At 37.1% G+C, this 15,594-nt stretch overlaps 1 protein-coding gene across 4 annotated transcripts in view; it reads left to right on the top strand.

Moving 5' to 3' along the window:
* The window catches only part of PCCA (propionyl-CoA carboxylase subunit alpha), a 599,270-nt gene that overhangs the window by 227,395 nt on the left and 356,281 nt on the right, over window positions 1-15,594 (top strand). For all 4 annotated transcript variants that reach the window (XR_005211057.1, XM_037799856.1, XM_037799855.1 and 1 more), the window contains one exon: window positions 4,638-4,788. Coding sequence is in view for 3 of the 4 variants with exons in the window: in XM_037799856.1 (XP_037655784.1) it covers window positions 4,638-4,788 (151 nt within the window). In the remaining variant the exon portion in view is untranslated. The remainder of the gene's footprint in view (window positions 1-4,637; window positions 4,789-15,594) is intronic.

The following is a 15,594-nucleotide window of genomic DNA, read 5'->3' as shown; positions in this document are numbered from 1 at the left end:
CCCACAACTAAAAAAAAAAAAGTCTAAATAGATGATTGAATGCCAAGGATGAACTTGGATGGAATTAGAGGATAGAGGACAGGTGGCTCAAAGGGACACAGTTGAGGAATAAGGTAAAGGAAATATAGAATGTAAGCTTTGTATCATTGTTGAACCTGTTGTACTTCTTAGCTGCACTTAATGGGATTGCAAAAAAGAATGTTCATGTTCATGGGAAGTGTATATGTGAATTATAGTGTATGTTCAAGGATGTGTGCCGTTAGCTCTCATGTTCAGAAGACAGAGCAATAGATGATGGATGATAGATAGGGAGGGAGGGAGGGAGGGAAAGAAATAGCGATGTGGCAGCATGTTAAAGTTGGTGGATTGAGCTATCGGGGGAGGGGGGTCAGGGTGTGATGGAATTCTTTGTATGGGGTTAGTATTGTTTTTGCAACTGTTCCTGTAACTTTGAAGTTATTTAAAACAAAAAACATAAGCAGAAGAAAAATGTTTAGGAAAGACCCCACAGTTAGGTTTTTAATGTATTTTTAATTCTCTGACAATAAAATTAATAACTAGTATTTAAAAAAAAAAAATCTTCATATATTAAGTGATCCTGTAGCTTTTTTGCAGTGTTTCTAACTATAAATATTATCTGATTTTTTCTAATGTGTTAACATCATTTTTTTCTTTAGGTTTTGTTACTTTCTGGGTTCATTTTTATCTGATGTTTTTAGAAGAATTTCTTCTATTCTTTTTTTTTTAATTTCATATTTATTTTAGAGCAATTCTTCTATTTGGGTTGAAATTTGGAACTAAATGAAATTTCTATTCTGTTTAAGAACATGGTGATTTAAAGAAAATTAGATTGATTTCTCATTCTTTCTCCAACCGCCCCTCCTAGTTCAGGTTACCTTTTTTCTTTCTTGTTTAACTAAAACAAATCTAACTTCCTATATTGATATAGTATTAAATTTCATCTTTAACGCAAAAATCTAAAATAACAGGGACTTTATTTCTTTTCATTTAAAATTCTTAAGATATGCATTCCAGAGCTGATTATTGTGGCTCTCTTCTACAAAGTTCTCAGGGACCTAGACTCCTATAAGATACCACCCCCACCCCTCCCCTTTTGGAGTGTGGCTTTCTATCTCATGGCCCAGGACCAGGAGGGAAGAAGGAATGAAGAAGATGAAGCAAAAGGAAGGCTCTAAAGTTTGGCAGTTTGCTAGGGAGGCTGGGAAATGATGTGTTTTTTCCTTAAGTGGCCACATGCTGAGCTAAAATTCTAGTGGTATGGAAGAAGGAGAGAATGGATGCTGCTGGTAGAACAGTCTTTGACACAATTCTTTCATAATTTTGTGTTTTCTTTCCTACCTTATCACTTTCAGTTTAGTAACATTTCTCTTTTTATTCAACATCTATTCAGTCTTTCGGGTTAGAAATCTTTCACACACTGAGAACCTTGAATCATAATTATTGTTCTCTCTCTTCTTCTTTTAAAGAAATTAAGTTTCATTTTGATTCCTATTGCTTTAAATTTGCCTTTGTTGTCTATTTAGGAAAGGGAAAATTTAAAACAACAGGAAGGAATCAAAATGATAAAAAACTAGAATTTGTAATTAATAGTGGCTTGAATTATGTATTTGTGTACTGTGAAATACTAAAATATATGGAATATGTGTTTTTCTAGCTTAATGCACACAGTTCTTAGTAAGAATTTACTGTTTGAGTGTAATGGTAAGGTTACTTACAGCTCTGAGTATCACTAGCAGAGTTTATGAAAAAGGCAAGGACAAGACCAGAGAGGGGTAAAAATAAAAGTTTTACTCAATGAAATAGTATGATGTTAATCTTTAGTTTGGTTTCCTTCTTTTGGGTGCTTAAAGTGTTTTGTTTTGTGTTTTTCTTTTTTGAAGTTTTATTCACACACCATACAATCCATCCTAAGTTTAAAATCAGTGAATCTTGGTATGATCACATAGTTATGTATTCACCACCACAATTTTTTTTTTAATCTTCATTTTATTGAGATATATTCATATACCACGCAGTCATACAAAACAAATCGTACTTTCGATTGTTCACAGTACCATTACATAGTTGTACATTCATCACCCAAATCAATCCCTGACACCTTCATTAGCACACACACAAGAATAACAAGAATAATAATTAGAGTGAAAAAGAGCAATTGAAGTAAAAAAGAACACTGGGTACCTTTGTCTGTTTGTTTGTTTCCTTCCCCTATTTTTCTACTCATCCATCCATAAACTAGACAAACTGGAGTGTGGTCCTCATGGCTTTCCCAATCCCATTGTCACCCCTCATAAGCTACATTTTTATACAACTGTCTTCGAGATTCATGGGTTCTGGGTTGTAGTTTGATAGTTACAGGTATCCACCACCAGCTACCCCAATTCTTTAGAACCTAAAAAGGGTTGTCTAAAGTGTGCGTAAGAGTGCCCACCAGAGTGACCTCTCGGCTCCTTTTGGAATCTCTCTGCCACTGAAGCTTATTTGATTTCCTTTCACATCCCCCTTTTGGTCAAGAAGATGTTCTCCGTCCCACGATGCCAGGTCTGCATTCCTCCCCGGGAGTCATATTCCACGTTGCCAGGGAGATTCACTCCCCTGGGTGTCTGATCCCACGTAGGGGGGAGACCACCACAATTTATATGAGAACATTCCCATTTCTTCCAAAAAGAAAGAAGAAAAATAAAATCCCATACCCCTCCCTTATATCCCCCTTTTATTGATGGTTTTGGTATATTGCTTTTGTTACAATTAATGAAAGAATACTAATAATGTTACTGTTAAGTATAGACCGTAGTTTGCATCAATTATATTTTTTCCATTTACTATTTCATTTTTAACACCTTGTAATAGTGACATACATTTGTTCTCGTTCATGTAAAAACTTTCTTATATTTGCATAATTAACCACCGTCATTGTCCACTCTAGGTTTTGCTAAGTTATACAGTCCTAGTTTTTATCCTCTAGCTTTCCTTCTGATGACATAACATGACTCTAGCTTTCATCTTTCAACCATACTCCCACTCAGCTTTGTTAGTTACACTCACAGTATTGTGGTACAATCACACAGTATTGTGGTATCCATTTCTGAACCTTTACAGTCAATCTTTATTGAACAGTCTCTGTTCTTTAAGCTTCGCTTGCCCAATCTCTGCCCTCTTTCTATCTCCTGATAACCTATGTTCTCGAATTTAATTCTGAGTTTGCTCATTATAGTTAGATCACATTAGTGAGACTATACAATATTTGTCCTTTTGTTTCTGGCTTATTTTGCTGAAGATGATGTCTTCCGGGTTCATTTACATCGTTGCATGTGGTTGCTTTAGTTTTATCAGTCATTTGTTACTGAAATGTCATCTATGCCTATATCCATTAGGTGGATGATTAATGCAAAACTTTCTAATAGTTAAATAAGATTAACAGCACCTGAATCCATTGATTAATTCTAACATCACAAAAAGAGAGACTATAGGAATTACACTTTACCACCTATGGATGTATTCTTGCCAAAACCAAAACAGAAACAAAATTCACTTGAATCTATTCAAGGCTCTAGATCTAACTAGCAGTTTATAAGAAATAAAGAAACTATGGAGATGTATGCAGTCAAACCCACAATATGAAGAATGAAACAGAAGAGTGGTTCCTAAGCATCCCATCTCTCTTAACTGGAGGGTGGGGAGGTACTGCAAATTAGAAGAATCTTAAAGATATAAAAAACCAACCAATGCAGCGTCTGAACCTTAGTTAGATCTTGATTGAAGCAAATCTGCTATAAAATATATTTGAGATAATTAGGGAAATTTGAATACTGACTAGATATTAAATGCTATTAAGGAGATGGTGTTAATTTTTTTTTTTTTTTGCATGATTATGTTACAAAAGAGTACCCATATGGAAGTTTTACAGACTAAATGATATCTAATTTGGAATTTGCTTTGAAATTTAATAAATGGCTGGGCCTGATAGAAAAGTGAGTGTGCAGCATAGAAAAGACAAGATTGGCTATATTTTAATAATTCTTAAATATGGGACACAGGTATAGAGGAATTATTACCCTATTCCATAATAAAAAATTTTTACACAGTATTACCTAAATCTTATTTGAGAATAATTTTAATCCACAAGGATAGTAGTCAGTGTGTGGTTTCTCTGAGCCTTACTTTCATAGGAGCAAAATCTGTGAAAATGCACAAATAACTTGATTAACATTGTTTTAGGGGTTTGCTGAAAGCATTTCGGCATTATTTGCCTGTTGGAGGTGATTTGGTATTTTGAAACAAAGGTTTTGAAGACTCATTAGATGTATGTTATTTTCTAACTATTTTCCCAATTTTAGCTTGAAGCAATTTTGAATATATATGTTAAATTTTGTTAGTTGAAAAGTAGTTCTGTATTTTATAAATGGATTGAAATTGCAGTATAATAAGGAAATTTCAAATGTTAGTTTTGTAAAAACTGAAGTTGATTAATTTAAACGTTTGATGTTACTAAATGTTAAATTAGTACAGACAATCTATATCTGAATAAAATTTTTAAAAGACTTTATTCTATTCTATATGACTGATAACTTTATTTTTGTTTACAATGTAGAAAAATACTCTTTCTGTATTTGTAGCATTTTTCTGGATCCTGAGACTCGAAGAGCAATGGGAGAACAAGCTGTTGCTCTTGCCAAAGCAGTAAAATATTCCTCTGCTGGAACTGTAGAATTCCTCATGGACTCGAAGAAAAATTTTTACTTCTTGGAAATGAATACAAGACTCCAGGTAAGAAAAACTGTTTTTCATTCCTCATGTATCTTTACTTTACCCTTCTGCATCCACCCCTTTTTCTTCTGTGAAAATTAAAACTAACTCCATAAACTATTAAATATTTAATTCTTCATGTTTAGTTCTTTATGCTTGTGCTAATATATCCATTAGGGATGGCAGATAAGTCTCACTATAATTTTAAGGTCAGTTTTTGTTACTTTAATACTTTGTATTGGAAATTACGCTGTTATTTTTCTTGCATATCTTTTGATGAATTGTATTAGTCAGGGTTCATGCAGTGTTAACAGAAGCCACTCTAAATATTAAAAAAAGTAAGGAATTAGGTGCTTACAAAATGTTTGGAAGGGATGGAGGTTGGGTATCTAGACTGAATTTCCCCAGATGACTCCCAGAACTATACTGCTGAACTGCTACCTCTGCCAAAATGAAGAAGTTGAGAAATCAAGTAATTGCCACTAGAAGTGTGTTTTAATTCTTATCTTTGTTCTTCTTAATGTGTCTTTTTCCTCTACCTTCAGGATTTCTATCTTCAGTATTCAGTTTGTATGTTCATACTCAGTTTGAATATGATTGTCTCTGCAATTCTGCAGTTATTTGTTCTGCTTGCTGTTGTCTAAGCTTTCTGGATATGTGGTTTGTCTCTCTCTCTCTCTTTTTAATTTTGGAAAATTCTCCAAAAGAAGATCTCTCCAGTTCTTCTTCACTGTTGTACTTTCTTTTTCCTTAACTTCTTAGATTATAATTATATGTATGTAAGACCTTTTGACATTGTTCCACCTTTTCTCACATGCACCATTTTCCCCCTTTCTTTTCTTCTCTTTGTGTTTCAGTTTTTTTAGTTTTTATTGTCCATTATTTAAGTTCTCTGATTCTTTTCTTCACTGGGTTGAGTTTACTATTGAGCCCATCAAAAGCGTTTTTCGTCTCAGTTGTTGTGCTTTTTCTTTCTAGCTTTTTCGTTTGATTCTTTCCTTTAGTTTTCATCTCTTTTGAAATTCTTTATTTGTATATGCATGTGTCTACCTTTTCCATTAGAACTTTTAACATATATATATTTATTTATATTTTAATTCCCTGTCTCAATATCTGAATCATAACTGAATCTAGGGATGTTGATGAATTTTTCTCTGAACAGTGAGTTTTTTTTCTCAGTTTTGGTATCACTGATAATTTTTGTTTGAAATCCACATGCCATGTGTAAAACAGTAGACATTGAGGTAAATAGAGTATTCATGCGTGGAAATGGGCTCGGCTCTTCCTCTGTTGGACATTTTGTAGGGGGTTGGGGTTTGAATTACTCTGGGTAGGAGCTGAGTAGGGCTGGAGATTTTTTCTTGCTGTGGTTATCTTCCAGGTACCATAGAGTTGCTGGAGGGTTTTTCTCCATTCCCATTCCACCCTTGGTTTTGGTATTTTCCTCTGATCCTCTGCTTCATAGATGGTCTGTCTTCATGGTCTTGCCTGTTTCCCTGAAGTAGACTCCTCTTACTTGATAGCCTGCTGGCGGTGGCATGACAGGTGTTTTCTGTTGTTCTCTTTTGGCCTTGATCTTAGGCTTTGTTTCCTAGAATCTCTGAGGTGAGTTTTCTTCCTCCACAGGTAGGGAGTCTCTAATGGCCTGATGGTTTTCTGCATCTTCCCCAGTGATCATCGTTAGTGTGCTGTATCTGTTTTTCCATCCTTTTACTTTCAATCTATCCGTATTCATACATTTTACATGTGTCTCTGTAAGCAGTGTGCACTATTTTTTAGCCAAGTTTGTTAATCTTTGTTTTGTACCTGGACCATATGCTCTATAGAAATTTCAAGTAAACTCTGATATATTTGGGCTTAAATTTATAGTCTTTTTTAATGCTTTATTTTTGTTTCACTTCTGTAGTTTCATTTTCTTTCTCTTTTTTCTTGTTTTCTTTTGCAATATTTATTATGTAATTTAATCCTGTACTAGTTTGGGAGTTATGTACACTGTGTCTAATCTTTTGATAGTTCCTATTCTTTATAACATACACATCCTTAACTTACTGAAGGCTAATATTAATCAAGACTTTTTCACTAGGCTGTACAAAGTCCTTAGAACATTTTAATTCCATGTTCTCTCTCCTGACTTACATGAAATTATCCTTCACAGGACATTTCTATTACTATTATTTTAAATACTCATCATTCATTCAAATCTTCCTACATTTTTACCCTTTTCTTTTGTTTCTGGAAACTTGGCCTCATTTCTGATTTCATTTTTCTTTTGCCTAAAATACTTCCTATGTAATTTCCTTTAGAGGGATATTTGTGGCAAACTTTTTGTTGAGAACCAGTGGCTTTATTTATCCTGGGTTTGCCAGGATTTTTTTCAACATGTAGAAGATATTATTCTTCTGCTTTCCAGCTATTACTGGTAAGACTTAAGTTCTCATTCTAACTGAGATTATTATTTTTTTCTTTGGTAACATTTCTGAACCATTTTCATTGCTTTTCTTCAGTTTTTCTCTGATGTGTATACATATGGACTTTGCATTTCTTGAGTCTGTGGGTTGAGGTCTTTCAACGTATTTTGAAAATTCCCTACTGTTCTAGTTTGCTAATGCTGCCAGAATGCAAAACACCAGAGATGGATTGGCTTTTATAAAAGGGGTTTATTTGGTTACACAGTTACAGTCTTGAGGCCATAAAGTGTCCAAGGTAACACATCAACAATCGGGTACCTTCACTGGAGGATGGCCAATGGTGTCCGGAAAACCTCTGTTAGCTGGGAAGGAACGTGGCTGGCATCTGCTCCAAGTTCTGGTTTCAAAATGGCTTTCTCCCAGGATGTTCCTCTCTAGGCTGCAGTTCCTCAAAAATGTCCCTCTTAGTTGCACTTGAGGTATTTGTCCTCTCTCAGCTTTTCCAGAGCAAGAGCGCTTTCAACGGCCGTCTTCAAACTGTCTCTCATCTGCAGCTCCTGTACTTTCTTCAAAGTGTCCCTCTTGTCTGTAGCTCCTCTTCAAAACATCACTCACAGCTGCGCTGAGTTCCCTCTGCCCGTCAGCTCATTTATATGGCTCCACTGATCAAGGCCCACCCTGAATGGGTGGGGCCATGCCTCCATGGAAATATCTCCTCAGAGTTATCACCTACAGTTGGGTGGGGTGCATTTCCATGCAAATCTAATCAACACCGATAACGTCTGCCCACACAAGATTACATCAAAGATAATGGCATTTGGGGGGACACAATACATTCAAACTGGCACACCTACCGTTATCACTTTTGACACAATCTCTTTCCTTCTAGGCTTCCAATTAAACATGCATTATCTTTATGTTGGACCTTCTTACTATATCCTTTGTGTTTGTTATCCCCTTTTTGATATTTTTAATCCTTTTGGATATTTTCTACTGACGTATTTTCCTTAACTTTCTCTTGAATTGTATTTAGTTGATTGATGAAGTTGTCCTTTGAGTTTCTAATTTCAGTTATTGTATATTTCAGTTCTGGAGTTTTTGTGTGTTCTTTTCAAATATGTTTCAAAGCTTTTTATCATTTTTCTTCTATCCACATTTTTAAGTTTGGCTTTTATTTCTTTGAAAATATAAATCCTAGTTGTTATATAGTGTGTGTCTGATTTCAGTGTCTTAAGTCCTTATGACTATTTGTGTTATCTGTTATTTATACTGTTATTAGTTGTTGATAGCCAGTTCCTTGTGTGATTTATCTTTGTATAATAATTATTTAAATAATTGTTTTTATTAATAAGTTGAAACCTGAAATAGATTTTTTCTTACAGATTTTTCATTTCCTTCTGCTAGATGTCTATAAGCAGTTGTATTTTGTGACCACAATTCAAAGTTCAAAGTTTGAGGTTCTATGGACTCCTGAGGAGATATAAAGCACAGCTGCAGTTTTAGAGAATGAATGATTATATTCCAGTTCACTCTTACCTTGAGTTTTCATTTCCATATGGCCTTATCTTAAAGTGGGGTTAGTTAACCAGTGTTCTCACTTTTGGTGGTTCCTATTCTTTGTGATTATACTTTTAAATTCTTAATGTCACCAAAAGTATTTTCCCTGTGCTGGCAAATGTCTTTAGGGCAAAAATAGTGTTGAGTGTTGAATTAATGTTTCTGTGTTTTCATCTTTTAGATTTTGGCTAATTCTTTTCTGTGTTCTTAAATCTTTATGTTTTAAGAAGATCTTTTTTTCTCCCCACTCTTTAGTCCTTAATGATTGTCTGCAGAAGTCCTGAGTTGATGGCTTTAGAGGCATGTTAAACCTATAGATTAAATCAGTGTGTGCTGTGACTCTTATCACCACCAAAATACAGTAACTGGATGATGGAATATTTTTTCAGAAAACTCCCAAATCCTGACACCTTTTTTTGTCGGTAGAAAAACCACAGATTGATAGCTTAAGCCTCACTAATCACATCTCTTTACCCTTCCCAATCTTTTGCATATGTATTTAATTGACATATCCAAAACCATATGCAGTCACAGCTCAAACCTTGGCTGCAAAAGAACCTGGGAAATAGGGTTTTTAACATTCTGTTTTCTGCAGTATTGGAAGGTTCTGCAGAGGAAGTTTGGATTGGAGGTTGAGTATATTCACATGGACAGAGTCATTAAGTTTTTAATCTATAAGATATGTGTTAAAAAAGATGTTATTGTGTTTGTAAATATTTGTAGAGTTTGTAAATGTATTAACATTTACATGTTATCAGAAGCTCAGAACTTCTGATACTTCCCTTATAGCCTGTAGTCTACTATTTTGAATATCTTTAGAAGTGACAGAATTTTGCTCTCTGGAGATTAATTTGATTTTGATTAGAAAATGTCTTTATACCTAAGTAAGTCCAATTAGATAATTAGCTAAGGAATCATGTTTTTGATTAAAATGGAGGCGTTGTTATGTCATAATGAGAATAATAGCCTTGTTAATATGATTCTGAAGACAATTTGAAGTGACTAAGACATTTGCATTTTATTCGAAATGTAAGAGATACAAGATTGTTTAGTTGTAGAATTTATTGGTATTTATGGAATTAAGAACCAGTGTCTTTTTGTAAAGGACACTTTGTTACTGTGTTCTTGTGTTATTTTTTCATTTATCTCTGGCTCGTTTATCCCAGGCCATGTTTCTCAAGTTTGTTCCATGGTTGTTTTTGGTATATGACATCCAATAATTGACACATATCAAAATATTCTAAGCAATTAGTCATAATCATTTAGCTATCTATGTTTACAGTTTATATCTTTTATGTCTTCTGTGCCGGTTTGTATATTTATGTCCCCCAGAAAAAGCCATATTCTTTAATGCATTCTTTTTTTTTTTAATTTATTTTTATTTATTTTTATTTTTTTGGCTTTAGTTTTATTTATTTTTTTATCTTCATTTTATTGAGATATATTCACATACCACGCAGTCATACAAAACAAATCGTACATTCGATTGTTCACAGTGCCATTACACAGTTATACATTCATCACCTAAATCAATCCCTGACACCTTCATTAGCACACACACGAGAATAACAAGAATAATAATTAAAGTGAAAAAGAGCATTTGAAGTAAAAAAGAACACTGGTACCTTTGTCTGTTTGTTTGTTTGTTTCCTTCCCCTAGTTTTCTACTCATCCATCCATAAACTAGACAAAGTGGAGTGTGGTCCTTATGGCTTTCCCAATCCCCTTGTCACCCCTCATAAGCCTCATTTTTATACAATTGTCTTCGAGATTCATGGGTTCTGGGTTGTAGTTTGATAGTTTCAGGTATCCACCACCAGCTACCCCAATTCTTTAGAACCTAAAAAGGGTTGTCTAAAGTGTGCGTAAGAGTGCCCACCAGAGTGACCTCTCGGCTCCTTTTGGAATCTCTCTGCCACTGAAGCTTATTTCATTTCCTTTCACATCCCCCTTTTGGTCAAGAAGATGTTCTCCGTCCCACGATGCCAGGTCTACATTCCTCCCCGGGAGTCGTATTCCATGTTGCCAGGGAGATTCACTCCCCTGGGTGTCTGATCCCACGTAGCAGGGAGGGCAGTGATCTCACCTTTCAAGTTGGCTTAGCTAGAGAGAGAGGGCCACATCTGAGCAACAAAGAGGCATTCGGGAGGAGGCTCTTAGGCACAATTATAGGGAGGCCTAGCCTCTCCTTTAATGCATTCTTGTGGAGGCAGACGTATTAGTGTGGATTGGATTGGAACCTATTGGTTCAGTGTCCATGGAGATGTGACCCACCCAACTGTAGGTGATAACTCTGATTGGATAATTTCCATGGAGGCGTGGCCCACTCATTCAGCGTGAGCCTTGTTTAGTTTACTGGAGCGCTATATAAGCTTAGACAGAAGGAGCTCATGAGCTGGAACTGAGGCAGACATTTTGAAGATGGCCGTTGGAAGCTGATGCAGAAATTTTGGAGAACACCATTTTGAAAAGCAACTTTGGAGCAAGCAGATGCTTGCCACGTGCTTTTCCAGCTAACAGAGGTTTTCCAGATGCCGATGGCCTTTCTCCAGTGAAGGTACCCTTTGTTGATGGGCACTTTATGCCCTTAAAACTGTAACTGTGTGTGCCAGTTTGAATGTATTGTGTCTCCCAAATGCCATTATCTTTGATATAGTCTTGTGGGGCAGATGTTTTGGTGCTGATTAGATTTGCTTAGAATGTGTGCCACCCAGCTGTGGGTGATGACTCTGATGAGATAATTCCCATGGAGTCATGGCCCCTCCCATTCAGGGTGGGCCTTGATCAGTGGAGCCATATAAATGAGCTGACTCAAAGAGAAGGAACTCAGTGCAGCTGTGACTGATATTTTGAAGAGGAGCAAACTTGCTAGAGAGGAATGTCCTGGGAGAAAGCCATTTTGAAACCAGAACTTGGAGCAGACGCTAGCCATATGCCTTCCCAGCTAACAGAGGTTTTCCAGACACCATTGGCCATCCTCCAGTGAAGGTACCCGATTACTGATGTGTTACCTTGGACACTTTCTGGCCTTAAGACTGTAACTATCTAACCAAATAAACCCCCGTTTATAAAAGCCAATCCATCTCTGGTGTTTTGCATTCTGGCAGCATGAGCAAACTAGAATAGACACATATCCTGCTTCATTGCTGCTTGCACTCTGCTGGATTTTATTCCTTTTTGGCATCATAATCTGGATCATTTTCCTCATCTCCTTCTTCTTCACCTTCCTCATCTGTTTCTTCACCATCATTATCATCTTCTTCTTCAGTAGCTTCTCCAGTGAAGTATAACACTAATTTTGGCATTATACACTCATGTTAAAGTGACCAGTTTCAGAGTCTGCAGCAAGGATAGCTTCAGCAGTGTCATCAGGAACTTCAGGAGTAGCAAAAAAATTAAAGAGTCTTTGGAAACGGTTTTAGTCATGGTACAAACTGTCCAACGTCTTTTGTGTTTCTGCTTTTTTTTTTTCCCAATTTTTTTATTCAATTTTATTGAGATATATTCACACACCATGCAATCATCCAACGTATACAATCAAAAGAGTAAAAAAAGAACACCCAAATAATCCCCCCCCCCGCCTTCTGCCCTATTTTTCCTTTAGTTTTTTGTCCCCATTTTCCTACTCATCCATCCATACACTGGATAAAGGGGAGTGTGACCCACAAAGCTTTCACAATCACAGTGTTACCCCTTGTGAGTTACATTGTTATACATACGTCTTCAAGAGTCAAGGCTACTGGGTTGCAATTTATTAGTTTCAGGTATTTACTTCTAGCTATTCTAATACATTAAAACCTAGAAAGGATTATCTATATAGTGCATAAGAGTGCTGTGATGGTTAGGTTCATGTGTCAACTTGGCCAGGTGACCCAGCTGTCTGGTCAAGCAAACATTGGCCTAACAATTTCTGTGAGGACGTTTGAGGCTGGTTTATTAAATCATCAGTCAGTTGACTGCAGCTGTGACTGATGACTCACCAAAGGTTGAGCCTCCCACATGAGAGAATGCAGTTGGATTTAATCCAATTAATCAGTTGAGGACTTATAAGCAAGACAGATAGAGGACCTTCACTTCTTCTTTGGCTGCTCAGTGAAGCATTTGCTGAGGAGTTCGTCTAAGTTGCCGATTCGTTTCCTGAGGAGTTCATCGAACACATTCGTGGAAGATCCCAGTTCATTTCCTGAGGAGTTCGTCGAAGTTGCCGGTTCGTTTCCTGAGGAGTTCATCAGACATCTTCCTTGGAGTTGACAGTTTGTTGATGGCTCTACAGAATTTGGACTCGTGCATATCCACAGTTGCGTGAGTCACTTTTACAATTTGATAATCAGAGACACCTCTCACTGATTCTTTTCCCCTAGAGAACTCTAACTAATTCAAGTGCCTACTAGAGTGACCTCTCAGCTCCATTTGGAATTTTTCAGCCACTTGAAACTTTATTTTGTTTCATTTTGCATCCCCCTTTTGGTTAAGAAGATGTTCTCCATCCCACAATGTCAGGTCCAGATTCACCCCTGGGAGTTATATCCTGTGTTGCCAGGGAGATTCACACCCCTGGATGTCAGAGCCCACGTAGAGGGTAGGGCAGTGATTTTACCCACCAAGTTGTCTTAGCTAGAGAGAGAGGGTCACATCTGAGCAACAAAGAGGTATTCAGGGGGAGACTCTTAGGCACAATTATAAGCAGGCCTAGCCTCTCCTTTGCAGTAACAGCTTTCATAAGGGCAAGTCCGGTGATAGAGGGCTCAGCCCATCATCCTACCAGTTCTCAAATGTTTGTGAGAACATCAGCAACCATCCAGGTGAGGAAACCCAACACCTATGCATTTTCCCCCAGCTCCTCAGGGTTACTCTGCATATTTTTGTTTTCATTTTTTTTTTTTTTTTTGATTAACTTTATCAAAAAATTTTAAAAAACATTTCAAACAAAACCAAAACAAAGAAATGAGAAAAAACAAATAACCTGAAATAACTACGTTACTTCCAACATGTTTCTACTCTACCCCAAGAAAATAAACAGACTATAACCCAGCCAAGGAATAAGAAAAACAAATAACCTAAAGTAACTACATTTCTGCAAACTTGTTCCTACTGTACCCCCCAGAAATTACCTAACAATAGTCATTCCTGAGCATTCCCAGAACATTAAGTTTACCCCTAATAACTTACCTGTTATTAGATTATCATTCCCCTTTCACTATTTGCTGTCTTTTGCTAGGTCCCCTACATTCTGCAATATAAACCACTTATTTTACATTTTTCAGTGTTCACAGTAGTGGTAACGTACTATATGGAACATTACTGACTTATGTGCATTAATCTTGTATCCTGCTATTTTGCTAACTTTGTTTATTAGTTGAAGTAGTTGTGTCACCCATTTCTCAGGGTTTTCCAGATATAAGATCATATCATCTGCAAATAATGACAGTTTCACTTTTTCCTTTCCAATTTGGATGCCTTTCCTTTCTTTGTCTTGCCAGATTGCTCTGGCTAGCACTTCTAGCATAATGTTGAGTAACAGTAGTGACAGCAGGCATCCTTGTCTCATTCCTGATCTTAGAGGGAAGGTTTTCAGTCTCTCTCTATTGGGTACTATGCTGGCTGTGGGTTTTTCATATATGGCCTTTATCATATTGAGGGAGTTTCCTTCAGTTCCTACATTTTGAAGTGTTTTTTTCAAATAAGGATGCTGAATTTTGTTGAATTCTTTTTCAGCATCTGTTGAGATAATTGTTTGATTTTTCCCTTTTGATTTGTTAATGTGTTGAATTACATGGATTGATTTTCTTATGTTGAACCATCATTGCATGCCTGGAATGAACCCTATTTAGTCATGGTGTATTTTTTTTTTTTTACATAAATGTTTTCTTCCCCTTAAAAGATTTAAGTAATGATTTTAAAACTCTTACCTTCACTTTAATAGGAACAAGCAGGCTCAAGTAATAAGGTTATTTTAACACATTTCTTTCCTGAACTAATGATTTTCTGTCAATGTGAATTCTCCCTTTTTTTTTTTTAAATCTTCAGTTTCTTTGAGATAACATTCACATACCATACAACCATCCATGGTATACAGTCAGCTGTTCACAGCACCACCATACAGCTGTGCATCCATCACCCAAATCCATTCTCTCGAACACCTTCCTTATACCAGAAAAAGTAAAAAGAAGAACAAAAAGTAAAAGTAAAAAAGTACACCGAGATCATCCCCTGCTCCAACTCTGTCCTTCACCCAGTTTTTGTTCTCATTTTTTGACCTATCCATCCACACACTGGATAAAGGGAGTGCGATTCCCAGGGCCTCCACAATCACACTGCCACCCCCTGCAAGCCACACTGCCATACAACCATCTTCAAGAGTCAGGGCCACTGGGCTGGAGCCCGACAGCCTCAGGCATCCACCTCCAGCCACTCCAATACACCAAGACCTAAAAAGGGCCATCCATACAGCGAACAAGAATGTCCACCAGAGTGACCTCTCACCTCCTCCTGGAACCTCCCAGCCACTGAAGCTCCACCTCGCCTCACCTCGCATCCCCCCTGGTCAAGTAGATGCCCTCAATCCCACTGTGCTGGGTCCAGAACCATTCCTGGGAGCCACATCCTGTGCTGCCAGGGAAATTCACACTCCTGGGAGCCAGGCCCCATGCAGGAGGGAGGCCAGCGAGACCACCCACCAAGGTTGCCGAGTCAGAGAGAGAGGGCCACATCTGAGCAACAAAGATGCACCCATGGGGAGACTCCCAGGCACAACCACAAGCAGGTCAAGCCCCTCCTCTGCAGCAACAAGCCTCACAGGGGCAAGCCCCAAGACAGAGAGCCCAGCACATCAAGCCATCAGTCCCCAATGTCTGTGAGAACA

This window comes from Choloepus didactylus, chromosome 12 (genome assembly GCF_015220235.1).
Source record: "Choloepus didactylus isolate mChoDid1 chromosome 12, mChoDid1.pri, whole genome shotgun sequence".
Classification (NCBI taxonomy): Eukaryota; Metazoa; Chordata; class Mammalia; order Pilosa; family Megalonychidae; genus Choloepus; species Choloepus didactylus.
This window is presented reverse-complemented; position numbering and strand designations above follow the sequence as displayed.